This window comes from Patagioenas fasciata, chromosome 2, assembly GCF_037038585.1.
Source record: "Patagioenas fasciata isolate bPatFas1 chromosome 2, bPatFas1.hap1, whole genome shotgun sequence".
Classification (NCBI taxonomy): domain Eukaryota; kingdom Metazoa; phylum Chordata; class Aves; order Columbiformes; family Columbidae; genus Patagioenas; species Patagioenas fasciata.
In genome coordinates, this window is record NC_092521.1 from 137,522,409 (window position 1) to 137,549,694 (window position 27,286).

Here is a 27,286-nt window from a genome sequence, read left to right on the forward strand (position 1 = left end):
AAGAAATGTTTGCAGAAAGATGCAACCCAGCTTGCGGTCCATCCACTCAAGCAGTGTGGGAAGAGAGCTTGCCGGTGAAGACTGAGGCAAAGAAGTCATTTAGTGCCTCAGCCTTCTCCTTGGCCGTTGTTTCCAGTTTGCCAGTCTTGTTCTTTGGGGGTACGCTTTCTTTGACCTTCCTTTTCTATCTGACTTACTTGTAGAAGCTCTTCTTGTTATACTTTGGATCCCTCGCCAAGTTCAGCTCCAGGTGTACCTTGCCCTTCCTGACCCCACCTCTGCACAACCGGGTGGTGTCACTGTACACTTCCCAGGATACCTGTCCCTGCTGTCACTGCCTGTGCATTCCCTTTTTGCCCTTTAGTTTGACCAGCAGGTCTCAACTCAGCCATGCTGGCCTCTTACCCTGCTTACCTGATTTCTTACACCTGGGGATCAAGAGCTCTTGTGCTCAATGGAAAAATCCTTAAAGATCTGCCAGCTCTGTTCTGCTCCCTTGTCCCTGAGGACAGTTTCCCAGGGGGTTCTATTGACTAACTCCTTGAAGAGCAGGAAGTTGGCTTTCCTGAAATTCTGTATTCTGATTGTACTCTTTGCCTGATGTGTATCCGTAAGGACTGCAAACTCCACCAGTGCATGATCACTGCGGCCCAGGCTACCACCAGTCTTGATGTCACTGATTAGCTGACTGGTGTTGCTGACCAGTACTGCATTCCCTCTGGTAGGTCTGTCTGTTACCTGGCTCAAGAAGTTATCCTCGGTGTATTCCAGGAGACTCCTGGATTGCCTACAGGATACTGCTCTTTCCGTATAGTTTCCTTCAGTTTGTTTTTCCACCTCAGTAGTCTAGTGACATGGTGGTCTTTAGATTGTGCAGAGCTTGCTCTGATGGGTTTTTGAGTTGACTGAATGCTCACCAGGTTGAAGTCAGAAGCCGCCTAACACCAGAGCTGTTCCAAAGCCAAGAAATACAGCCTCTAAGCTGTGCTTAGTAGATCAAGTGATGTGGGATCTGTTTCAGTGCAGGATCCCCATCTTTCTTACTGAAAATGGGGAAAATGTGTGAACTTGGGCCCATCTAAAAGAATGGTTGAAATATGTCATACCAGGGAATGACTAGGAATCTGATGGCTGATATAGTTAGGATGCTGGTAGCTGTGATAAAGTCTGCATACAGCTACTGGTAATCTCTCTAGAAGTTGGCAGGATTGACGAACTGTTACCCTTTCCTCAGATGCTTCAGAACTTCATCCATTGACTTTCTTACCAGCTCATTCTTCATTTCTGAATCTCAGTCTTTCTGCTCATAAATAAATCAAATCTGGTTTTAAGTCTGAGTAAATCTGGGTTAGATATTGCTTCAAAATAATGTGCATAAATTGTTTTTGAGGTGATTCTTAGTGTTTAGTCCTGAAACTTCTGAGTTTTACTACAAACTCTGAACTTCATTTTGTGGGGAGGAGGTGATCTGATTATCCTCTTGTGTGTTCTAGATGATTCTAGAGATACTCATCAAGAAGAAATTTAGTTTATTTATGTAATTGCAGAATTGTATTGCATTTAATTTGTGAAAATAGAAGCTTTCTTATTTTTATGCTGCAAAAGTTGATTTAGATCTTTATCACAGGCATCTCCGAGAGTTAATATTGATGACAACTTAGTAGCAAAACTGGCAGAAACACTGAACCATGAGGATCCAACACCTGAAATCTTTGATGACATTCAGAGAAAGGTATACTGTATTATATATATATATACTGTATATACTGTATGTATATATTCATCTTGTATTTCATAAGAACTGTTAATACTATAGAGTATTAAATGTCACTACAGCTATTGGAAAAGGAGGAACTCAAAAATCTGAACCCTAAAACCTGTTTTAACATTATCTGCTTAGCTATAGACAGAAAGAGTAGGTGTCCTGTTTGAAATTAGTTATGAAGCACAATTTAGAATTTATGGGATCATTATTTTTGTTTATAGACCAGTTTGTGAAAACGTGCCTATGTAGAGTAACTAAGTGATACAATTTTGGTCCAGTTTTAGCTCTCTTTTTTAAAGGTGGATGTAACCATGTTACTCTGTTAAATTCTGTAGGTCTTTCCAGAAGTTATTTTGACTGTTCTGTTTCTTCAAGCCTGCACAGTGTGGCACTCAGAAGCAGAAAGTACTGAAGATAAACCAGACTTTTTACTAACCGCATACATAGACTTTATCACACAAGTCCAATATATATATTAAAAAAAAAGAAAAAATGAATTATTAGTATTCTGGCAGTAAATGATATACCCAGTCTGAGAGGTTTTTATTTTAGGTCAAACTTAATGCTCTCTTTCATGTTAAAAATTAGTATGAATTAATTTGCACTACAGATAGATGTGTGTATGTAGATATACTGTCACTGTGTAGGCTGTATAGGTAACTTTTTGAGATGGTGTGGTTGAATCTTTGTGAGTTAGGGTTATACTTTATTGGCTGAACTGGAAATTTTTGGGAAAGTGGTATGTGATATCTTTTCTCCCTTCCTTTCCTTCTTTTCACCTCTCCCCCTATACTGTTTGCAGGTCCACGTTTATAGTTTTTCAACAAGGAAGCACTGAGAGAGAACCTGTTGTGAAATGTGTAGAGACCAAATATGTTTATAGTGCAATTGGAAGGGTTAAGAGGAGAGGAAAGAAATATTTACAGCTAACATGCCGCTTCTCTTCCCATGTATGCGTGTCTCACTAATTGGAGAAGTATTTTTATACTTCTGGCACAATTAGTCCTTATAACTTTTCCATTAAGAGTAAGCATGAGTTGAAACTTCAGACTCACATTTCCTTTAAAACCCAGAAACACATAATAGGAAACACAGATAGGTGTTGGTCAAGTATAATTTATGAAAGCTTGTCTGATTTATTAAAAAATGTAATAAGTATTGCTAAGGTTGGCATTTTTATTTCAATAAGGTGTATGAATTGATGCTACGAGATGAAAGGTTCTACCCTTCGTTCAAACAGAATGTGTTGTATATACGTATGTTAGCTGAGCTGGATATGCTGAAGGATCCCAGTTTCAGAGGATCAGATGATGGTGAAGGAGGTGAGCTGTATACCTCTAAGGTGGATTTCCTGGACCCACTATTTTTTCGGCTTTAAAATAAAAATAAGAGAATTATCCACACTGTTTTTGAGAAATAAAAAAGTTCCTGTAGTATCTCTGATGTTTAAATTAACATTTTCTCTTTGTGCTTTTTTGTAAATTGTTTATGGAGTCAAATAGTTATTTATGTAGTAACTTTATTCATCTCATGTAAGTTTTTGCTCACATCTTGCTAACAAGTATTTTGCTAAAATAAGGAGGTGACTGTTTCATTCTCATTTTTTTGAGGTTCTTCAACATGCTGGGTTGTTTTAATACATAACTATATTCTTCACCTGGAAATAGAAATTCAGAGTATGTAGGAGATGTGGCTTTTAAAGGCAATTAAAATCATTCTTCTTGTTAACTGAAGTACAAATCTAATGGAAATTGTTTAACTATTCAACCGACTCCTTAATGAAGCAATTTCATGAAGCTTAAAAAGGAATGTTCTCTGGAGTGTTATTTCATGTCTGTAGTTGTATAAACTTACATACATTTTTCTTTACGTGTCCTCACTGGGAACTTGAAGTGCTTATGTGTTGGGCGTAACATTTTGCCCAATGCCACAGTCTCTTATTTTCCATGATAGTTTGTATTTGCTTTTTTATTTCTTGTGTGGCTCTACATTGGAAAAAATTTCTAACCTGTTTTTTCCTTTCCACTTCCTCACTGTTTCCAGAATCTTTTAATGGGTCTCCAACTGGCAGCATAAATCTGGTAAGTGCTTGGATTTTTTTGTTTTTAATTATTATTACTTTTTCTCCTCAACACTGGGCAAAGCATGATAAAATAGTTGAAATTATGTAAGCTAGAGGTTTTATTTCACTACAGTTTAATTTCTGAAAAAGTTCTGGAATCAAATTGAAGCACATGTAAGACGTCCATTAATTGGTAAGTTAAAATTCCCTTGTGACTTTCCCTCGTGTTTAATGACATTTTTCATTGTTTTTCACAGAAACAGTAATAATCTGCAGTTAATTTATGCAAAGCATACTTTTTGTTATCCCTGTTTGGTTTTATAAATACACATAATTTGGAGTTCTTAGAGTACTACATTCACTGTTTTTGTAAAGAGTGATGAAGAAGAATGTAGCAGAAATGTGTAATAAAACTGTGTTTATGCAAAAAAACTTTTTGCTTTCTGTAGTACATATTGTTCAGGGTTTTCAGTGCTTTTACAGGTGTTTGAATACTGGTAGATGAGTTTTTCCAGGCTGAAATCCATGTCAAGTGTAAATTTCTGTACACATAGTTGAGGTCCCTTGTGTTAGTCAGTTGCATGAAGAAAAATAGACCTTGGAGAGGCTACTTCAAAGGTCAGGGAAATTCTGTACTTGTAGCTAATAACTGTGCATTAAATAACATTGGGTTGTGGTGTGATATTTTTGCTTTTTAATTAATTTCTGTTCCAGTGAATACACCTAAAGTCAAAGGTATTTGATTATATTAAATACCAGCTGTCCGGGTTTTATCTGTTCAAGTTTTAACCATTTCATTTACTGTGATTAATTGTGGCTGCATAGTGCCTTGCCACAGCAGTTGAGTATTTCCTAAAGTTTCTATTATAAAATACATTGCCTGCAGTTTATACTTTCACTGTAAGAATGTGTTTTAAGACTATTTGGAAGAGAGACTCAAAACTATTTTGAGGAATAGTTACTTTACAAAAATATCTTCTTAATTTCTGCCTTTTAATTTGATACATTGATCTACTATATTAAACCAGTAGGGTGTATTTTGGGGGTAGAAAACCCACTGTAGAATATTTATAGACTCTTGCAGATTTCATCTAAATGGATCCATAGTGTGAGCTATACATATTGCTTTTGCATTGAGTAAATAGGAGTTACACAGGTGTTACATATCCAAGACCTTGAATGGCAGCAGAAATGACAGGGTTGATCTTCTGACAGCAGTTAGTATGTCAGCTTGAACCCCATTCAGTTATCAAGAAGAAAACTGAACTGTCAGAGTGGAATTAGAGGCAGGAAAACAAGAAATAATGATGCCTTTTAGAAAATACAAGAGCTTAATATCAGTATTTCATAGCAAACAAAATATTAGAGCAATTGACTGTTACCTGTCTTCTTTAATAATATCCCTTCCACTTTACTGATAATCAAATCCTAGAGCTCTCAGAATATCAAGCACTTATCCAAGCTTCCACAAATTCCTGCTGTTAATCAGTGTCAGGTGATAATCTGCTCTGAAATTTAGACACTGCAGTATAGAGAACACTGTATAGGGTTATTGCTGTCCGTGGGTGAGTTTCTTAAGAATGGACTACGTCAGCCCTATATTCAACAGTGACCAAAAGCGAGTGTCTAATGAAGATTATAGGAACAGTCAACTGATAGCAATACTTTACCAGAGTAGTCTTCAGCATCCAGTGACTTACAGATTTGAGAATCGTTGAGGAAAAGATGATGTTTGCTCACAAAATATTTTTGCAGTATTTCATTAGTTCTACCATGGAACAGACATAAGCTTTTAGCACTATGGCATGTGGTGACAAAACAGATTCCCTGAACAGACTTCTCTTTCTTCTACCTTTTTTTAATCTGGGACTTTGTGCTGTAAGTCTACAAACTGTCTCATAAGGTATTTAGGAGACACCTTGCTGCAATACATGTTAAAGCATAGTTAGTGCATTCAGACCTTTTTAACAATGCCATTTAGTCAGTATCTAGACTTTATAACAGAAAGGTTATTCCCCTCACCTTCCATGGTGGATATTTAGGCAGAGACTGATTGAGGTGGTTGAGGCAGAGAAGAGTTGTTCCCTCTAGAGAGCTTGAGAAGGAAGGAGTGGAGTGTTATGTTGGGACATCATGGAGATGAGAAAGATTCAGGTGAAGAAGAGGCAAGAGCAGAGTCTTAAATAATTTATGTTTTCAAGTACAACCTATGTTTTATCACATAAAATTGATTTAAGTTCAAGGAAACAGAACAGTTTGGAAACTTGATTGATGTGTATAGAATGTCTTGAGTTGGAAGGGACCCACAAGGATCATCAAATCCAGCTCCTGTACCTGCATATGACAACCCCAAAGTTCATACCATGTGTCTGAGGGCATTGTCCAGTCTCTTCTTGAACACTGTCAGGCTTGGGGCCGTGACACCTCCCTGGGGAACCTGTGGGTACCACTACCCTCTGGGTAAAGAACCTTTTCCTAATGTCCAACCTAAACCTCCCTGGCACATCTTCCTGCCATTCCCTTAGGTTTTGTCATTGGTCACCAAAGAGAAGAGATCAGCACCTGCCCCTCCTCTTCCCCTTGTGAGGAAGCTGTAGCCATGGTGAGGCCTCCCCTAATGAGGTTTTAGTTCGACACAGGTGGACTAATCTGCTAGCCAGTAGGTCCCATTCTAGGTAACTTTTTGTAGCAATTTGCTATTAAACTGGCTTGGTTAAATTATAAAAGATAGCTGATAGCTACATTTTCATTCTGAATTTGTATCTGAAGAATTTTAGAGTTTAGGAGTAAAATATATAAAGAAGCTGGGATCCCAATCCCTACTTCAGTAGCTACGAGTTTTTCACTCAAAAATCTTGCAGGGATTTGTTAAATCTTAGTAGTCGAATGTATTAATTTTAAATAATAAAAATGCTGCTATGAGAGACCTGTTAGGCCTCTTTTGATGTCAATAATCACTGCATAGGGAGACAGGATTTTAGCCATCTGATGATATACCTGTTCATTTTTTTATGAGGGAAAATATTTCTGAGAAAAGAGTTTGCTTCTTTTTACATGCAGCAGAGAAATTATTCAGCTTTTACTACACTGTAACTTTTGTGTAGTGCTTTAAAGTCAGTTGAAAGAAAACAGAATGGTATACGAAAGATTTAGTATACAACACCTGCATCTCCACAGTGTGTGGGGTTTTTTTCTATTGAAACTAAGAAATCAAACAAAAGTGGCAAATATGTTAGAGTGACCACAGAACTGTGTGAAACTGGTAGGGGAAATGAGGGACCATACCCTCCGTAAAAGGCTTTAGTAACCAGGTAATAGCAACACTTGTTTGCAATGTTACAGTGCATTAAGCTGTTCTATTAGTGTAGTGAATGGAAAGTTTGAAAACAAAATAGATGAATCAAAAAGCATCTCTCAGATGTATCTGCAGTCTTATTCTCTCTGCTCGTTTCTTCTTTCTCCCCAACCCTGCAGTCCTTAGATGACCTTTCAAATGTCCCTTCTGATGAAACAGTTCAGCTTCATGCATACATCTCAGATACTGGTAAGTGAATCTGTTACGATGGCTGTTTACCTGTTTTCCTCCATTTGTTTTCAGTTTTTTGATATTTACAGGCCCTTGAAATCCTAATGCTTTCGCTTTTTTTTTTAACCTCATAAAACATTTGAATTCATATTTCCCATGAAGCCCTGGTAATGGAAATTCTTACAGAATTGGTGCTGTAGGTCACAAGTTGTATGTCTGTACTTAAAACGTGACTTAATTTTTGTTGTTTATGGTATTATTATTTCACATCTCTGGAGAATCATTCGTTAAACTTAATTTTGAGTGGCTTTTATTTTAACAATTATTTGAAGAACAAATTCAAAAAAGCACCTGTATTTTTTCTAACCACACAATTCTAACTCTTGACTGTTACTTCTCTTACTATAATATTTTCACCTATTTCTTTGTGTTTCCATATTGACTTAGGTTCATTTAAGGTAGTCGCTTCAGTCTTTACAGTGGTGGCATTTTTGGTTGTCTTTTGAAAACAATTGCCTAGTAATAAAAAAAAATACTAAATGAGAATAAATAGCAAAAACTTCTCAGTTATTATTTGCAAATATTCTAGTTAGATGAGATTGCACTGGGTGATCAAATTGTGAATGAATCTTCAGGTACTTATTTGGGGTAGATTTTTCTATGCAATAGAGTTTTAAATCTATATCTTTATATAGCGGACACAGGAGCTGTGAGCAAGAATTCAGCTGCCTGATATTTTAATTGAATTCTGTTCCTCCAACCCAGTGTGAGTGCAAGTCTCATGTAGTCAGTCTTTGGAGAAGGGGAGAAATAATTTGAAAGTTAAGAATCACAATTTAGCTTCTTAATTAAAATGACATGTGATACTTTTTTTCTGAATTAAACTCTGAAGTTTTGATCTAAGAAAAAAGGTAAACTTAGAACCACACAAATTATGTTCAATTCATAATCTTGATGGCAGTGTGTATTGATAACTATCAACTGGGCTCTGTGAGTCCTTAATAGCCCAGTTGAACCAGGGGATATGTACCAGGTCATGCTGTAAGACAGGGTTAAACTGGCAATCTTAGTGCTCTTCACCTCGTGTTTGAACAAGAAATATGAGTTCCTGCTCTCTGGATGCTACAGGCAGTAGGTGCATCTTGCATCTGTGTGCAGGCTCCTTTCCTCTGCTGATGGTTACTCTTTACTGTGCTTGAGGGGTGTAAACAAGGTCTGTTCCATCATCTTTGAGGATTCACTTTGTCTCATGTTTCAAAACAAACACTGTTTAACTGGCTGTAACATAAGCGGTGGCAGGGACAACTTCTTTCTTTTCCTGCCACTCCTGCCCTGAAGTGGTTGATTCTCCTAAAGGTGCAGCTGAGCAACAGTGCCCCTGAGATGTGGTCTGACCACAGCAAGGTGGTCAGTGGGCATTCCGAGAACTGGGCTTGCTCCCTGTCGTTGGGACTGGGCTTTCCCAGCTCCATTCTCTGGGCAGTCTTTTAGCAACATCCTGACTGCCTGCTTTTTTCTCTTGGGGTTCAGCACTTAACATTCTTATAGAGGACAGATGGCAAAGAAGTTCTGTGCCCACTGTGCACCTTGCTAGGGAGTAATTCTTACATTGTAAGTAGCTCCCCCCTATTCTAGAGGTTCCGCTCCCTGGCTGCTCAGACTTTGGCATTATACTTGAGAGGAATCAAAGCTGGAAGCACAACAGATGTTGCAGCTAATACATTTGTCAGTAAAAATGTATTTTATGGGTGCATGGAAAATTTCACAGAACTGGATTAAAAATCAGTTTAATCTAGCTACTGGAAAATTGCTGCTATTGGATATTGGCTCAATATTTTGAGATATACTCTTTAAATTGCTAACGTGTTGTGCAGTGTAAACAATATTGGTTCTAGGTTATTCTGTAGATGAAATGAAAATTTTTGAAACAAACTCTATACTGGCAGGATTCTGTGGTGAACAAATGTCCATGAGAAATTAAATATTCAATGGAGAACAAAAAGATGTTTACTTCTGTTTAAGATGGATGTGTTCTTTCCATAAAATGTGTGTGTGCACATACAAAATACGTTATATAAATGTAATGCACATACAGAATGCATATGTGTGTGTATATATATAGTTATACATAAATAGTGTGGGTGGTGGTTTTTATCTTACAGTTAATAACAAACAGCTCATGTTGATAACAAACCCAAATGCTTACAACCTGCTAGCACTGTCTTGTATTTACAGATTTTTTTGACGAACCAATTTTTTTCAATATCATTAGTGCACTCAGCAGACTGTAATTTCTTCTGATTTTACAGCTTTCACCTCTATCTTGAGTTATTTAGGTTGAAATTATTTTTTAAAAGCTCTATTCACTCTTCTTATAAGTTGAAACCTTTTTCTATGCTTTATGTTTTGCATGTCAGTGAAACTTGTCCAACTCTAAGGCTGCTTAATCTCTCTATTTAAGTTGACGTAATAAGTTTCTGAAGGGTGTCACTTATGCAGGGTTTTGGATAAAGGGATGGCTTATTCTTCTGCTTGCATGTCCATTTTTGTCTCTCAAGTCTGTCATTCCAGACATTTCTTCACTTCACGTTTGTGTCCTTCCGTCTTCCTTTTTTCTGTTTGTTCCTTTTTTGTTTTTGTTTTTAAACTACTAGTCTATGCTGACTATGACCCATATGCTGTGGCAGGAGTGTGTAATGACCATGGCAAGACATACGCGCTGTACGCTATCACAGTCCATCGGCGAAATCCAAACGGCGAAGAGACATGGAAGACATATCGACGCTACAGTGACTTCCATGACTTTCACATGAGGATCACTGAGCAGGTAATTAATCTCATAAATCTTTCAAGGTTTCTTTGGAAGGTGCTTTTTCCGTATGATGGTATGGCATTGAGCATTGGCTTTCTCAAAGTGCCTTAAGATGTGGAGTTACAGCAATACGCTGTTTTCCATTGAAGTGTACTTTTCGTACCGTTTGTATTGTACATTATTCATATGGAGCAGTTTACAGGTGCATGTGTATGTAGTTAGAGCAGCAATATAGCTGCTCTAACAAATAGAAATGGAACTTAGAAAGCTTTTCCCCTAGCCCCCATTTGCTTAATTTTACTTAAAATGTTTGTACGGAAGTGCTACTGGTCTCAAACAGTGGTGTGTTTTATTTGTTATATTTGTCACAGAGATTAAGAAATAAAAACTGAGCTTGGAAAATAAGTATTTAGGTTTTAAGTGAAACGTTAAGGAGTGCTGGGGTCTCAAAAGGGACAGCTGTTGGCAGTTCAGTGTACAGCTAGACAGTCTGCCTTTTATTGCTGTACTTGTATTTTCAGACTCTTAAGCCTCCTAAGATGAAAGAAGAATAAACAGAGACTTGTAATTCAGCAGCTGGTACAACGTAGAACCTGCTGACACGAAAAAGTGTTGAAAATGCAGTGCTTTTAAAAGAGGAAGGTGAAATGCTTTTAAACCAAGGTTTTGGAGAAGTCAGATATGACTGCATATAACCTTTGAACTAGTCAGAAGTGTTGGATTGTATCCCTTTGCTTGTTATTAATAGAGAGGCACAGAGAACAAATTCTGTGCAGGTCGGTTAGCACAGTCATAACAGTAGTAAAAACAAAGGAGGATTTATTAAAACTAGGCAAACTTTGTGTTGAATATTTGTATTATAAGCAGAGCCTGACTTTTCTTTTAATTTCTGATTATCTTAGTGTGCTGTCAGTAAATTTGGAATATGACTTTTTGCATTGGTTTTCTTTTTTTTTCAATCATTTCACTGTTTTGAAGAATTTGTGATCTGAAACAGTTACGGGTTCATGGATGTTATAGTGGAGTTAATGTTCTGCTGGTATGGGGCAGTCATTTAAAACTGACCTGCCAGTAAATGACTAGAAAAAAGTGGCAGAAGCAAAAATTTTCAAAGTTTAAAGCTCAGAAATTTCTTTTTACTATAATATGAGTTCTTTGGATTTACAGAAAATAGAAATGTTATTCTAGAACAATAATATTGCGAAAGGTGAGGAGATTCCTGTGATTTACTGTAGCATTTCAGAAACTCCCAACAACTTTGTTTTGTTTCAACAAGAAAATGGACACCTCTACTGGATTTAGGGGCACAGGAATGTCACCGATACACTGAACACCCCTCTGGTGTGCTTGTCTGGGACATTTTTGTTGACATGCTGAGGGTGAAGGTTAGAATCTTTTATTTAAAATTAATAGGAAGGGCAGAGATTATTGTTTGTGTTTTTTTCAGATGAAATAGATACTTGATCCAAAATGGAATTGAAGTTAGTTGTGTATAGTATCTGTATGAGCTTTTTTCCTTGAAGTACTGAATAGATTCGCACCAGTTTCTTTAGTCAGTAATGTAAGAAATATAATTTGAAGTAGATACTATATTTAAAATAGAGGCTGTTCTTTGATTTTTTGTTTTGTTTTGTTTTTTTGTTAATCTAGATACAAGTATCCAAATAAACACCTAGACCATCTTCTGTTCAGTTATTTTCACATGTGACCTTTTTGTAAGGGAATGGGATTAGTGAGTTTGGAAGTAGTTATTCTTTGGTGCTTCTACAGACCATAAATGTCATATGAGCTTTGTGACCTTCCCAAGTTCAATGAAGTCTTTGCAAAAAGGCACTTTGCAGGGACTGAATGGAATCAATCTCTCACTAAATCTGTAATTTTGTGGTCTTTGCTAGAGACAAAAAGGACACCACCTTTTTCCAGGTTGTTTCATAGATCCTAGATACTATACTTCTCTCTCTTTATCACCTTAACAGTATTATTTATTATTTACAGGAAGTCTGGATTCTGTATGTGGATAATCCTGATTCTTTGAGTTTTATTCTTGTCACTTCTTAATTTTTATGCACTGTAGCAAAAATTTTCAACTTTCTTAAGTGTTAGGGCCTCTTTTTTCCCTCCTACTTCCGTGGAACACACTTTCTTTCTGTAAAACTGGGATAGCGAAAGACATGTCAACCAGTGCCAGTTGCTGTCATTACCTGTAGAAAAGGCACAGGTGATGGCCTGTCAAGCATGGTGTGATAACCTATGTGTAAACTGGGAGCTGCCATCCGCTCCAGGGATAAAAGCTTAATCATTACCTTAGTAGGTTTGATCAGGAGAGGAAAGGGAAGATGTTTTAGAAAAATTTGCAAGTTCTCTTGATGTAGTCTCATAACCTTCCTAACTTCTGCCCAAATAGTAATGATAAATATTGAGTTTAAACCTTTTGCACACTACACTAATCTGTATTTCAAAAGTGAGTATCATGTGTGTGTGTGTGTGTGTGTTCAGAAATTAAATTTTACCTTTGGCAGTTGCCTCAGAATTTTCATGCATTTGTTCTTGATGATCTGTCTTTTATTTTCACTTTTCCGAGGAATCTGAGTTCTGGACTTGAGGGAGAAATTATTTTTCAGGTGTTGCATGGTAGATAAGAATAGGTGAATGTAATGACCCCTGTCATTTCTGAGATTATTTTGTGATTTGAAACTCTTAAAAAAGAACAAAAAATCTTCTCTTTTTTTCTAGTTTGAAAACCTTGCAAATATACTGAAACTTCCTGGCAAAAAGACATTTAACAATATGGACAGAGAATTTTTGGAAAAGAGGAAAAAAGATTTAAATGCATATTTGCAGGTAAGCTATTATGTTTTTGTGGTTGTGTTTTTGGTTTTAATTCTTTTTACTGAGGTAAAAAAAAAAAAAAAGCAGCTGTGCTGTAGGTCGTACACAATCCTAAATAGTATACTGTAAGAACTTCATATTATCTTAAAGTTTGCCTTTTCTTTGCTGTTTTGGTTTATTCTCAATGAGTTCTGTCCCAGCTCTGAGCTGATGGTGTTCCAGTTGTGTTGGTTTGGAGCTCTATGCTAGTAACTCATTCTTACATCACACTCGTGTTTGTGGTTATTTTCCCTTGTGCCATTGCATAAGGATGGACGTGGCACCAATTCTGGCCATGCAGCAAACCACACAGCTTCTCCCTTTGGATACGGCCTGTATCAGCCCAACTAAATGAAGCTCTCTTTTTCATAGCTACTTTCTGGTCATTTAGCACTAAAGTCTGTCAACCAACTCAATGGGCATGTTAACAAGAAATGGTGAAAATGAATAAGAAATTGTGAAATCTGATTGTGCTGTTTGGAATACTAATATATTTTTTTCTTTGTGTGCCCTATTTTTAATAGCAACGTTTTTCCAGTCATAGCTATTTTAATTTCTGTGGCATATGCACCCCAGTCTTAATAGATATATTTTTTCAGTCACAGCTTTTTTTTTTTTTCTTGGAGTTTTAGAAGCAGTTTGAATGGTGATAAGGGTGTATATTTTTCTGTGAGGTGCTATAATTAACATACTAGTCAATTATGGGAATTACCAAGAAGCACTTTGTTTTCATCTTGAGAATAGTGTAATGTTATAAAATTCAGAGAATAAACGAAAAAATACATTGCAAGATGTAGTGTCTTTGATTATGCATGCTAAACTTTTAGTAAATCGACTGCTATAGCCTTTTTCATTTTTTATTAAAAAGCAGCTTTTAAAAATTTTTTTCCTCAGCTCTTGTTAAATCCTGAAATGATGAAAGCTTCTCCAGCTTTAGCCCATTACGTGTATGACTTCCTGGAGAATAAAGCCTACAGCAAAGGGAAGGGGGATTTTGCACGGAAGGTAAGAATGTTTTGCACTGCCAAGAAAACTTAAGAACACTAATTAGTGCAACGATTCCATTAAACAGAGATGTTTAAGCTGATATTAAACAGCTATATAGCACTTTGAAAACAACTTGCTGGTGAGTTGCTTCAATACTTTGTGAGTGGTAGAGTATCTGAGGACATAGGGAACCAAAAATTTACTGGTTTTATACCAGGTAAACTTATTAGTGTGACACGGAAATAGAATTTTCAAATCAAACAGTGTATTGCACCAAAACTACTTTAAAATATGTTCACTACAAATTACTTTCTGTCAGATACCCGTGATTTTTTTTTTCTGTAGTCTCATTCCCTCTAGTTTCTTATTTCAGTTCTTTTCTCTGTATTTGCTGCTGTTACCATGCTCTCCACTCTTCAGCCAAAAAGATGAAATGCATTTCCCTTCAAAAGCAGCTGTGATGTTTTAACTAACAGCAGTCATTGGTCAAATATGGAGCCCTGAGCTGTGCACCCTTTTTGTTAAGCCACCAGAACTCTCTTCAGACAAGTGATTCTTTGTTTAGTTGACCAGTTTGTGTGGGCATCTGCTTTGCAAAAATAGCTATTTCTAAACTTCTAGTGATTTTGATATAAAAAGCATCTGCAACTGTATTGTCACTTCAAGTTGTTGATCTACCTGTATACCTTAAGTATTTAATAATGAAACAGTTAAATATTTATCAAGGTTTATGTAATGACTAAGATTTCTAGCTTATCATGTTCTTCATAAACTTGACTTTTAAAGGTCATCACACTAGTATTTTTGCCTCTGTTTGGACTGAATTTAGAGTATATACTGCAAGAAAAATTGTAACAGTTTCTATGGAACTACTTTATATTTTTTAATTATACTTGCCATGATATTAAAACATACTACTGCAGTGGTATTTAAGAGGCATGTTTTGAAGATGAAGAGTTGAAAGCAGATCTGAAACATCTGGAAGCAGGAAACTTGGAAGGGAGACATGGCATTGAATGGAGAAGAAAAGGAAAAGAAATTCATGCTAAGAAAAACTGAGGCATGGGAAATGGAAATGATTTAGGAAAAAGATCTCTTGAAAGATGAAGATAGCTACAGTAGGGCTGTAAGGAACAAGAAATATAAATCAAAGTGAAGCTAAAACTTTATTCTGCATTTTGTAATGAAGTTAAGCAATTTGAGTTGTTCTTCATGATATTGTTCTCTGGAACAGTATGATACTTCTCATAGTGTATTAATGTACTAGTGTCCTCAGATTATACAATTGTGGTTAAACATCTTCCTCTTCAGATGGACACATTTGTAAACCCACTGCGTAACTCTATGAGAAATGTATCAAATGCAGTCAAGTCTCTCCCTGACAGCCTGGCAGAGGGAATGACTAAAATGTCAGACAACATGGGTAAAATGTCAGAGAGATTGGGACAAGACATAAAGCAATCATTTTTCAAGGTAAGAATGTATTTGGTAGTTAAAACATACTAGGAAATTAATAGGAGGTTAGCTATCAACTCACTTAAACTTATGTTGTATACTATAATGAGGAGTCAAGTCATTAGACAGAAGAGCAATCTGGATTATGCTTACACCCTTTTTTTAATAAGATTCAGCAGTCATTATATTATGAACATGAAGGTTTTTTTGCTATTAAGTAACACATTTTAAGATGACATCTGCAGTCTGTTACAGTGGTCCTTCACTTAATTCAGTGCAGCCACTGAGAAGAATATGAGAGTCACTGATTTTAACTAACTGTTCTCACAGAGTTAGTTTGCTGCATCTATTGCTTTCATTAGAAAAAGAAAAAAATATATATGTTGAAATGTAGAATAAGGAGTTATCTTCTTTTCTGCTTATTCTTTGCTGAATTTTTAATTAATTTTTCTTGTGTCTTTCCTGTCATCTTTCCTCATATCTTATATTCCTAAAACATAATCCCTTAGAGATGGGGAATGGTTGCATGGCAGGCTATCTAGAAGTCCTGTGAAAGTAGTAATCTTCCTAATATGTCCATCTTAACTTCATTTCCCTTACCCTCCGCTTTCTCTGTGTAGCTGTAAGGTCTGTGATCAGGGATTGTTCTATTTGGTGTGACCACAACACTTATATGTGGCAGATGTAGGACAGCAACCAAGATGAGTTAACCCTTAGACCATGAAATGGAATAATAAATCTGTGGGGTGGGGGAGGACTTTTTCCTTTTGTTTTTCTGGTTGTTTGGGTTTTTATATTACTTGTGAGGTAAAATGACTGGCTCTGGACTTTCTCATTGCTGGTAACTTCCCTGGTGTGACTAACAATATATTGTATCTGCAGTTACATTCACTGGGAAGTCCTGGGCTGGGCAGTACTTAAGATCAAGAGGAAATACCAAGAGAAATATCAGTCCTATATGAATTTCTTGGGTTTTTTTCATTCGAAACATTAGGCACTTGAGAAAATATATGTGGATTGTCTTAAAGGTGTTGATAACTTTGATAGCTATAGGATAATACGTACAGACTTGGTTTGCTGCAAGATGAAAGGACTGCTGTATACTCATCTGTGGTAGTATGTAGGCTTTTGATTATATGTTTGATTTCCATTTTCCTAACCAAATTTATTATGAAAAACAATGTTTTTATTGACATTCTAAAGTATATTTTCATTCATAAACATTACCTTTTATTCATTGTAGGTGCCTCCTTTGATCCAGAAAACTTATTCAGATCCTGAACATTGCCGTGTTGCAGCACCAATTGATGATAATGTGAGTCGGACAAATTCAAAGTTGGCCTCTCTAAAACCAAATCAATGTGTTACTTATTTTATGTTAAACTACATATTTATTTTTTTCTGATATTATACCAGGCAATTACAAGATTTTTAGCTTTTTAAAAAGAAACATAGATGCTTCCTTCTAAAATTAACATTTTATTAGTACTAAAATGGTTTGCACAACAGTGGAATAACTTAGTGTCTGTGCTACTGCTTCTGTGTTTTCTGGATGAGGGTTTCTTTGGTTTTGGTTTTTTCCTCCTTCCTCGTGTTTTTGTCTGTTAAAAGAATGTATGATACCAGACTGTTAGCATCATTTCAGTTGGCATTTTATGGATTCTGATTTCTGATGTGACATTTTTAGGGGGCATTTGTTTAATGGATCAGAAGTAGTGTTTGCTATGTTTTTATGGAAAAAAACCTTCCAAATGTTTTCCTAAACAGTAAGCTTCTAGTATGTGCATACCTAAAATATATAAAATAGTAGTATTAGAAACTTGAAAGTGAATTTTAAGCTCTTGGTGTTTTCATAAGCTGTGGTATTTTGCTGTTGTTTTGATTGAAATATTGATCATATATGTGAAAACAATTGGGAAAAAAACTTTTAAGTGGGACAGAAAGGCCAGGAGATTACCAGTGATTATGTGCAATTTGTTATGGTCATAAATCTGCACCTGTTCTGCCCTTCACATTTTGGGTTTTTTGGTCACATCAAAGCATTCCAGTTTGTCTTTCTGTGTATAGCTGCTATGATGGCATGATGACTTGATAGATGTAGTTTTGCTCAAATAACACAGCCTTTAGTTCTTCTGGAATCTTTTTCACCATTATTTTTCACTATATCAGACTGTATTTGTAAGTTTGTAATTACAAATATATATCTTTGATAGTCCCAAGGCTTCTGTTTTTCACAGGCAAACCAAAACAATGTCATTGAAGTATATGAGCGGCTTCTCTGCAAATATTTTCATTGATGTTTTCTAAAATGAATAGAAACTACAGTTCTTGAAAGCTTCTAAGTTAACACACCAGGTTTCTGAAAGGTGAATTTCAAATGTTGTAAAACCTTTCAACTCTCAAGCTGCTCTTTTAAGACGCGTTCACAACTTAGTCATTAAATCAGTCAAAAAATAGGTCAGTCTGAATAGAATTTTACATTTCCTGTTTCTTAAATGTGGAGAAGCACTGTAAAAGTGAGGCATGGATCTGTAAAATCTCCAGTTGAATTATGGATCCGCTGTCTGTGTTTCATTTAGAGATGTAGTTGTGCAGTCCACAGAGCTATAAGATCTTGCTACTGCTTACAGTGTAGGATTAACAATATAGTGCAAACTGCTACTCTTCCAGGTAGAGCTGTATCAGGTTTAAAATGCAAAACAAAATTCTGAATGTTATGCTTAGAATTTAAAAATCCTATTTAAAACAAGCAAACAGCCAAAGAACATTCACTCTTTAAATACATTTTGCTGAGGATATAGTAAAATTTTAATTTTAGCTTGGTATTCTATAAGGTTTTTAGTAGTAAACACAAAGTTTAAATAATGAATCGGTCAAAACATCAAATTAATATGCTGTATATGAGATAAATATTTGTGGTGTCTTGTGCAATATGACTTTAACTCCAAATGCTATCTTTTATGCAATAGCTTAACAATATGTAGGCTCCTGTTTTGGCATATAAGCAGTCCGTGAGAAACTACAGTTGATACTATAAGAGAAACGTTAATAACAAATAAGATGAAAATCTAATAATCTCATACGACAGAATTTAGTAAACTCTTGCTCATATTTTAATATTTGAAAAAATGTTGTCAGTTATTGCAAGTGTATGCCATCCAAAGTTAGTGAATCCTCTGGTTTAGGATTTCCACAAAATTTGGGTTTTATAAGCCAGTATGTATAGCGTCTTCTATTAAGTAGTAAAATGATGATGCTTTTCTTAATCTATAAGCATAAAAGCACTTAATAGCCATGCTGGTTGGTATGATATTCAAATAAAGGGCAGTTCATTGCAGCAAAATGTCATTGTTTTTAGGAGGTTCTGAATTTGGCATGGCGCATCCATAAGAAAAAGATGCCAAACCGAAGCTCTTTCCAGAGTTTTCATGTTAGGCAGTGGAAAGCACAGGTGCTAAAGGAAGACGTCAGGGACAAGCTCTCTTTAGGACCTATTACTTGTATTAATATTAATTTTGTTCAACTTTGAAAAAACTGTTTGTTTTTGTCTTGTTTTAAATCTTCAATGGATTTGAGCCGAGTTTATCTTTTAATTTTTATCGTTCTTTGCTATCAGTGATGTTACAGAAGATTTAGTGAAGATTTCATATTCCAGTAAAATACAGAGCAAAATATTTCTGGCATTGTTCTCCTTATACGGAAGTATTTGGTCTGTGAAGTAGCTACTAAAACTGTAGCTTTCTTAAATAAAAATTTACTGATTATACTTTTTATTCACTTGATCAGGTGGATGACAATATTCCTCTGAGAGTAATGCTCCTCCTTATGGATGAAGTCTTTGATTTAAAGGAAAGAAATCAGTGGTTAAGAAGAAATATAAAAAATCTGCTTCAGCAACTTATTAGAGCAACATATGGTGACACAATTAATAGGTAATGCTTTTCTTAGGGCGATTGTGTGAGTGAGACTGTGTAGAATGTGTGTATAAATCCCTTTTAGTATTACTAAATTATTGTGGTGTAGATCTGCATGCACTTCCCTTTGAAGAGGGTCAATAAACCAAGCACAGATGTGGTGTAAAATGGAGATAAACACAGAACATTCCTTAAAGACAAATTCCAGTAACTTTTATGCTGGAGAGCTTCCGAAAGAGCTTTCACATTATCAACAAGAGTTCACGTTTCTCTGAATGTAACTTAACACTGATGGTGTCTGTGCTTCTTGCTCTGTGTTTTACACTATGCTTTTTGGTTTTAATTCTATTTATTGCTTTCTGCACTATTTCTGTTTACACCTCTTTGATGCCACAAATAATATGCTGACACTGTCAAATTATGTGAACTGTGCGGAGCTGCTGTGTTAAGGTTTTGCTGTCATACTTGAAAAGAAGAGAAAGGACTGGGGGTCTGTTCTGCCACCTGTGTTCTCTATAATTCACATAGGCCCTTTTTCATGCAAATGCAAAGCAAATTACTAGTACTAAATAAGCAATGTTTCTTTCCTTCAGCTTAGAAATCTACTGTTTCCAGGCTTTACCTTCTAATAAGTTGTTTCTGAAAAGTAAATAAAAATGCAGAACGAAAAAAATTCTTGAAACAGGATTAGCACTAAATTATCACTTTGGATTAGTGCCATGAATCAAAAACTTAATTTCTGGCAGGCGAGAAGTAATTTCCTATTACTTCTGAAGAACATTGCTCATTATATCATTACTTTTTACCCTTCACAAGTAAATTTTTGATGTTTTCATCATCACTGTTAAACGTATAGACAGTTCTTGTGGTACCAGTAGTGATGCAGCCATGTAATAACAGCAGCTTCTAAAAACATGCTGTCCTGTTGAACAACTCTGAATCCTTTTTGCTGTTTTCAGACTGTAGTATAACTAGCGGAGTTTGTGCACAGGCTGGTGTTTTCTTTCTGCAGAGATGTGTGCAGATGTTCTGCATTTGGAGCTATTCCAAATACTCACAGCTTCCTCTAGTTCAGCAGCCAGGCCAGTAGTCAGCCCTAGCAGATTCTTGGGGTTTAAGGATATTGAGTTGTGTGTATGTTGATGAATGAAGGTCAGAGTTTATGACCAGTGTGTATCTCCTGTTAAAGATTATGAACTGCATACATAAGTATGGTAATTTGAGATTTTAAGTAGGTTCTTTGCTTACAGAAGCAGAACTTGAAGAGTGCTCCATGAAGACGAGTGCTCTACAAGCAGAACATTTCTTTGAATTGAGTTGCAACATCAATTTTCCAGACTGCTTAGTACATTTACTTAAAAAGAAAAAGTAGAAACAAAAAAAAGCTATCATCACTTTAGCTTTGGGTGGTCACTGAGCTTAGACTTCTGTCTTGACAATCAGTGTTTGCCTTCTGACCGTGAAGTTTTGTATAACCTGCTTATGGAGTTGGAGAAAGGTGAAATTATACTTATTTTGCCCTAGAGTTCTCTTTAAAATGCCATACTTACTTGATCTCTGTTTTAAAAATTAAATGAGAGACTTGTTGCTTTGATTTTAGAAAAATAGTTGATCATGTTGATTGGATGACATCTCCTGAGCAAGTAGCAGATGCGGTGAAACGCTTCAGGTATGTCTTTTATCACAGATGATAAACATGAAGTACTTGCCAATCGATGTCTAATATCTGTGTATCCTTCCTGTTCCTTTTATGTGAGGAGAGTATTATTACAGAATTCTAGTTGGAGCATACACTGTTTTTATGTGTGTAAAGTGAGAGAGAGTAGTGTCACATGAAGAATATTTTTGAGTTTTCTCATCTTCCTTAGGAAGTTCTTTGCTAACCAGTCTAAAAGAGCTAGAGTATGGGTATACTTACGGATTTCATCCTATTACTGGATGAAGTGTCTTGTTTACCTTGCTGAAGGCATGTACCTACCTTCTCGTGAAAGGTAAACAATTATTACAGGAAAAAACCCCACAGCTCTGAGCTAATATGTTTTGCATGTGGGCAGATACAACAGAACTGAAGTCTGAGTTTGAATGTATCAAATGCTCTGTCATTCTGTTTCCTAAAAGTATCAATGGTTTCTGCAATATTGTTGAGCAAAAGCCACTTCTGCCCTTGCCTTTTTCTTTTTTTTTTGATGGGGTGCAAGAGATAGAGTAGCCTATTAGCCAAAGGGTCATGCTTCACAGATATTCTGTTATTCTTTAATAAAATCAAGAAAGAATGTACACTTCTTGCTCAGAAGCAGAATGTCATTCACTGAGGCTAAATACTTTTTCAAACAAAGGCATGTCTTACGCCATGGGCTTTATACTACACTGGATCTACTTCATCTCAGCTTTAGCTTGTTGATAAGTTAACTGCTGTCAGAGATCTAAAGAAACATTTAATAGACTTAAGCCTGAAGTCTCTCAATGGCAATAGAGGCTGATTGATAAAGGCGAATATTAGATACATTTTATGCAATGACCATGTGGTATTTGAATGTTTTTGGTGTGTAATATTTTCTTAAATTTTTCTTAAAATTCTCTTTCATCTGATTCTTGTACTAAAAAAGTATATGCTAACTATTAATAGGTTTAACGTATTGTACTTCTTGCTTTTGATTTCTTTTTAATCTTTTTTTCTAATGTTTCAAGTGTGTGTTAGGTTGTGTGTAAATTACTTTCTTGTATTTTATGAAATAGCTTTGAGGGCTTAAAAAGAGCCTTTCACTTGATAAAATTTTAATGTATTTTGACAGATTTGCTTTTGTTACAGAGATGCTTTTTGGCCCAACGGCATTTTAGCAGAAACTGTTCCACGAAGGGACAAAGCTATTAGAATGAGAACAAGAGTGGCAGGAAAGACCAAATTACTGGAGGTAATGCCAGGTAAGTGAGTCGGGGGTTGAAGCCTAATAATTGTTACCATACGTTGTTACGGGAATTAATGTCAGTATTCCTGTTGATTGTTGAAAGGAAACCTGGAGATACAAATTGTATTTAAATAAAAAGGTTTTTAATTATTAAAGCACTGAACATTTTCTCATGTATTATGACTTTGCAACTGTAATTCTCTTAGAACCAACCTGGTATCTAGTTTCATTAGAGGACTGAAGTTTTTTGCAGCATGATTTCATATAAAATAACATTGTTCGACATATATAGTGTAAAAGTGAAGTAATTTTCAGAAATCCTTTCTACTGTAAGAGAACTTTTAGCTTAGTCATGTTTTGTATAACAGAGGCACTGTTACTTCAAATTCCAAGCTGCATAATTTGAAAGACTTAATATTCAGGTTAAGTTTGTTAACATAGAAGCACAATTTAGCTTAAGCTTCTGTGTAACTTTCATTTTTGTAGATGAACTGAAGCACATCATAGGTGCTGAGACAACACGGAAAGGCATTCTTCGGGTCTTCGAAATGTTCCAGCACACTCAACTCAATAAGAGAATGGTGTACGTGTTTCTGGAGAGATTCCTAGAAACCTTATTTCCTCAAAATAAGTTTCATGAGCTCTTCAACAAACTGCATTCACGGTCAAAGCAGATGCAGAGGTATAAGCAGAGACTACATTGTACTCAAGCGCCTTCCTTGCAGAAAAGGTGACACTTCAAACCTATTAAGCTGGTGTATGCTTGTCCAGGACTAATTACTTGGGCAGATTCTCTGGGGCTTCAAACTCACATGCTGTTATTTCTGCACCAGTCTTCTAGTGTCACATATTAGATTATTAATGCATCTGTAAGACCTGTGGATCTTCTCATCTTCACTTGTAATTCAACCACTACCAGAAGGGTTTGTGTGTCTTAAATGATTTGGTGCGTCTTCATGCAACTTTGAGAAGAATACTGGCCCAATGTACAAGAATGCTGATTCCTGCCGTTCCTGAGTCGATGATTTGCCAGCAATGAAAAGTGCCAGACTGTTCAAGTAAAGCACAACTGCGTGATACAATGGAAGAAGAGGATGTTTTGGCACTGGGAGATAGTGCAATGTGTGAGAATCAGGTGGAACTGGTTCTGTGTTACGACTGTTGAGGCTCTGTAGGGCTCTTTTAACATTCCTGTAAAGGCTGAGCTGACAGGAAAAGCAGTCTCTAGAGTAGCAGGTTCATAGGAGAGGGGAATAATAGTTACAACCCCATCAAAAAAGTACATTTAGTAAAGAAAAGTTAAGGTAATGTGACTTTTATGCCACATTTACTTTACCTTTCATGTTTTGAAAAATAAACTAACATTAGATCTAATGGGAGTTTCAGTAAAGGCAGAGGTGCAGTAGAAATAAACTCTTTATTCTGATTGTTTTGTAGCTTTAAGAGGCATATTCTGCTCTTATGGCACCTGGCATACATTTTGCATGTAACCTCAGTGGAGAAGGGGCGTGTTATTTATGTTAACTTGGTGTATTTGAACATATGTCAAGTTGATGTAGAAGGAAGGGGGTACATGTTTCAGAGAGGATAGACATCATATTAGAAGATGAGGAAATTGCACTAAGACACAGTTTACACGCAACTCCCCACTAAAATTTGAATCTTTTTCTGGGTGTAGAAGACTATGTCCTACTTAATTGAAAGATTCCTTACTGCTTAGTGTGTAAACCTCATATGGAATAATATTAGAATTAGTTGGTTCCTCACAGGTAAAAGATTTCATTAGTCATATGCAAACACTTGGAAATTCCTGAACGCATCTCATTGTATATATGAAAATAAAAAGGAGATAAAACGACAATATTTTTTTATATAATTTTTTTATTTTTTGCATAGTGTAAAATTTTAATGAAAGTTTGACATCAAGGCCCCACATCCATCTGGTTAGTTCCATTGAAGAATTTCTGTCCAATTAAAAATAAAGTAACAACTGAATCATACTTTTTGGCCACAGCATATCTCAGTTTGTGTTTTCCTTTTTGTAGTCCCCTACTGTTTGAGCACCGCTGTCGGGGTGAATAGAAAGTTAATCCTATAGAGTCCGTTTTTTTCTGAATGCTAAACACAGGGTAAGATACAGCTATTGATCAAGGATCCTTACAGTAATCTGTGTCTAAATGGGAACAAATGATCCTTTAATGTGGGGGAGGAACATAGACCTTTATGAAAGCATTCTAAGAGAAGATAGAAGGCTCTCAAAGGACCTAGTTAAATTGACTGAAGCCTCTATATAGATCATTTTTTCTCATGGACTCTATTAATGCAATGTAGCCTTTTATTATACTACTTATGATGATCATATTGTACTGTTAACATTCTCATACAGTATGCATGGGCTCAAGTGCACTTGTTTTTTTTTTCTCTATATTGCAGAAATAAATACTGTAATTGAAATCCTTTTATAATCCCTAGGAAGACAAGTTGGTAAATGTGTAAGAACCCTTTGCCCTTCCTCTCTGCAGGTTCTGTAGAAGTGTGATGATGAAATGCTGTTGAATTTAACAAAATTCTTGAGTTCTGTGTGAAGTAAACAACATAGCCAGCTCCTCTTGTTTACATGTGTGTATCTTCCTCTGATGTCAGGGTGCTCCAGCATACCTGACATCTGACTGATGAAAGATCGTTCAGCACTTGTTCATGGCGATATAGTAAATATATCATAGATCCTTACCCAATCTAATTTGTCTTTTAAATCACTGAATTTGTTATGCAGTATGAAAGTGGGAAGTTCAAATACTGTTTTGTCACATCTTTGTCACATTATTTATCTGTAGGTACCATGAAAAATTTCAAGGGAATAGTGATCATGTGCAAATTTGGGATTTTTTTTTTTTAGTTATCTGGTACATTTATTTACAAAAGTAAAATAATATCTCAAGGAATGTGAACTGAGCATAATATGCCATGTTTATTAGTCGTTTTACTTAATGAATTTATTACATATATATACCTATCCACACATTTATATACATGTGTGTGCATATGTATATATGTATTGAAGTTTTGTCTTCTGTATTTAATTACAGAATGTGGCTTCATAATTCAGTGGTGCCTGTTAGCTGGCAAGAATAATCAGAAATGAATACTTTGTGTTAAAAAGAGTTTGTATGTATCTTTATTTAAATGGTTTTCCTGTTGACGATTTAAAATACCTGCCCAGTCAACCCATGCAGCCTATTATTCTAGAAATTCTCCACAACTGAATGTTAATCTACAGCACTTAAGTGTCTGGGTGTATCTTCTGGCCTTTGGGTGCTGTGACTGGCCACTGAAAATTGTGCCATTGTCAACAAATGCACTTGTTTTAGCCTTAATTATTTTTAAGAGAAAACGAGCAATTGAATTTTTCATTTGGTTCATCCTCAAGCTTGTGCTGCTGGTGTTTGCTAGACCTAAAGAGTAACTTTTAAGTGCTACCAGAATGTGTACCAAAATAAAAACACGTGGATTCCACAATCTAAATTTTAATTTTGTGCAATATTTTCATTTAATGCATGTGTATTTGAATAACTGAAAATAAATGAATTTTTAATGTTTTGAAGTCTAGGTTAAAAATGTCTTCTCAGCTGAACAATTTTGCATTCTGTTGTTGTGTTAGTTTTTTTAAGGACTTGTTTTAAAAGTCTTATTTGTTACTCATTTGTTAATTCCCTTGTTCTCAATGATCCTTGCTCATCTGAGCAAAGCTCATGCATTTCAAGGGAAAAATGTGAAGAGCACATCTCATGAATTTAGCTGTTATAAGTTACTTGTGCATATCATTGTACAGTAAGTGTCAGCTGTGTGCCTAATTGTTCTCTTGATGCTTTTTCCCTCCCTTCCCCCACCTCTCGTTTCTGTAACAAAAGAATGAACATGAAACAGGCTGCCATGGTCACTTCTACTGTATGGCAGAGGACTCTGAATTTATTTTTTTTGGAGTTTGCATTTATGTTCTGTCCAATAGAAAGCTAAAAAGTTACACTAATAAAGTATTAACAGGATTATTGTGAGTCTCTGTTTACTTTAAATATAACTTTTCTCACTAGCAGGTACCAGTGTTCCTCAAGTCTGGAAAAATCTCTAAAGTATTACTGTTAAGTGCTGCTTAAATAAAACAATCATTCCTCGATTTTTTTTTAATTTTATTTTATTAAAACAGTTTATAAACTGGTTTTGCTTTTAACAAATTAATACCTACAATCATTTTCAAGCAGTATTTGCAGGGAGTCCTGTATTTTCAAAGGATGTGCAAAAATAGTGGAGTTGCATGGGATAGGAGGTTTTTTTATACTGTTGGGTTTTTTTACTCTTTGGGTTTTTCCCCCTGGGTTTATTTTTGCAGCAGCTGGATCTACCATGAGAGCACAATTGCTACCCTTGATGAATTTATTCCAGCTGTTTCACATTCATCAAAAAGATGTCCTGAGCTGCAGAGATGTTATAGTAGTTCTTTGACCCTAGCGTAAAGTGTTTACCATTTTCACTAACTTACATGCTTTTGCTGGAGGATATAGACACATCTCATCCACTAGCTGATTACAAGTTCTTATTTGTTGAAGCTGTTATCCTAGAATCACTTCAAGGAAAGAAATTAACTCCATTATCAACTTCTTTTTGAAGGCTTAAAAATATCTTCTGTTTGCTAAGTGAGGGTAGCGTGTGTCTGGTGCTTGTTTAACTCTCCAGTCTTATCATGTTGTCTGGTTTTTATTGGTTTTGATGTCTAGTGAATGTGTGAGGATTGATAAAGTTTTTGTAAAGTTTGGTAATCAGCATCACTCTGCATCCACTTATTTGACTACAAATTTCGGTATTTATCTCTTGGAAGAAAGGTATAATGAAAACAATGAGTTCACTTCTGTTAATTACTTAGAAAGAAATTAAGCTTTATTTTTCATGAAACACGTGAAACATCTGTGTCACTGCAGTTTCCACCACCCACACATGAA

General features: G+C 35.7%; 1 protein-coding gene across 2 annotated transcripts in view; it reads left to right on the forward strand.

Moving 5' to 3' along the window:
• The window catches only part of SNX13 (sorting nexin 13), a 69,546-nt gene extending 43,208 nt beyond the window's left edge, over nucleotides 1–26,338 (forward strand). Inside the window, exons 14-26 of one of the 2 annotated variants that reach the window (XM_071805080.1) lie at nucleotides 1,628–1,732; nucleotides 2,955–3,087; nucleotides 3,809–3,846; nucleotides 7,302–7,371; nucleotides 10,008–10,180; nucleotides 12,899–13,006; nucleotides 13,928–14,038; nucleotides 15,332–15,493; nucleotides 16,719–16,790; nucleotides 19,262–19,407; nucleotides 20,990–21,058; nucleotides 22,199–22,311; nucleotides 22,782–26,338. In XM_071805080.1, the coding sequence (XP_071661181.1) occupies nucleotides 1,628–1,732; nucleotides 2,955–3,087; nucleotides 3,809–3,846; nucleotides 7,302–7,371; nucleotides 10,008–10,180; nucleotides 12,899–13,006; nucleotides 13,928–14,038; nucleotides 15,332–15,493; nucleotides 16,719–16,790; nucleotides 19,262–19,407; nucleotides 20,990–21,058; nucleotides 22,199–22,311; nucleotides 22,782–23,029 (1,548 nt within the window). In that variant the 3' untranslated portion in view covers nucleotides 23,030–26,338. The remainder of the gene's footprint in view (nucleotides 1–1,627; nucleotides 1,733–2,954; nucleotides 3,088–3,808; nucleotides 3,847–7,301; nucleotides 7,372–10,007; nucleotides 10,181–12,898; nucleotides 13,007–13,927; nucleotides 14,039–15,331; nucleotides 15,494–16,718; nucleotides 16,791–19,261; nucleotides 19,408–20,989; nucleotides 21,059–22,198; nucleotides 22,312–22,781) is intronic. The other variant, XM_065831148.2, reaches the window with a different exon arrangement.
• Nucleotides 26,339–27,286: the final 948 nt, after the last annotated feature.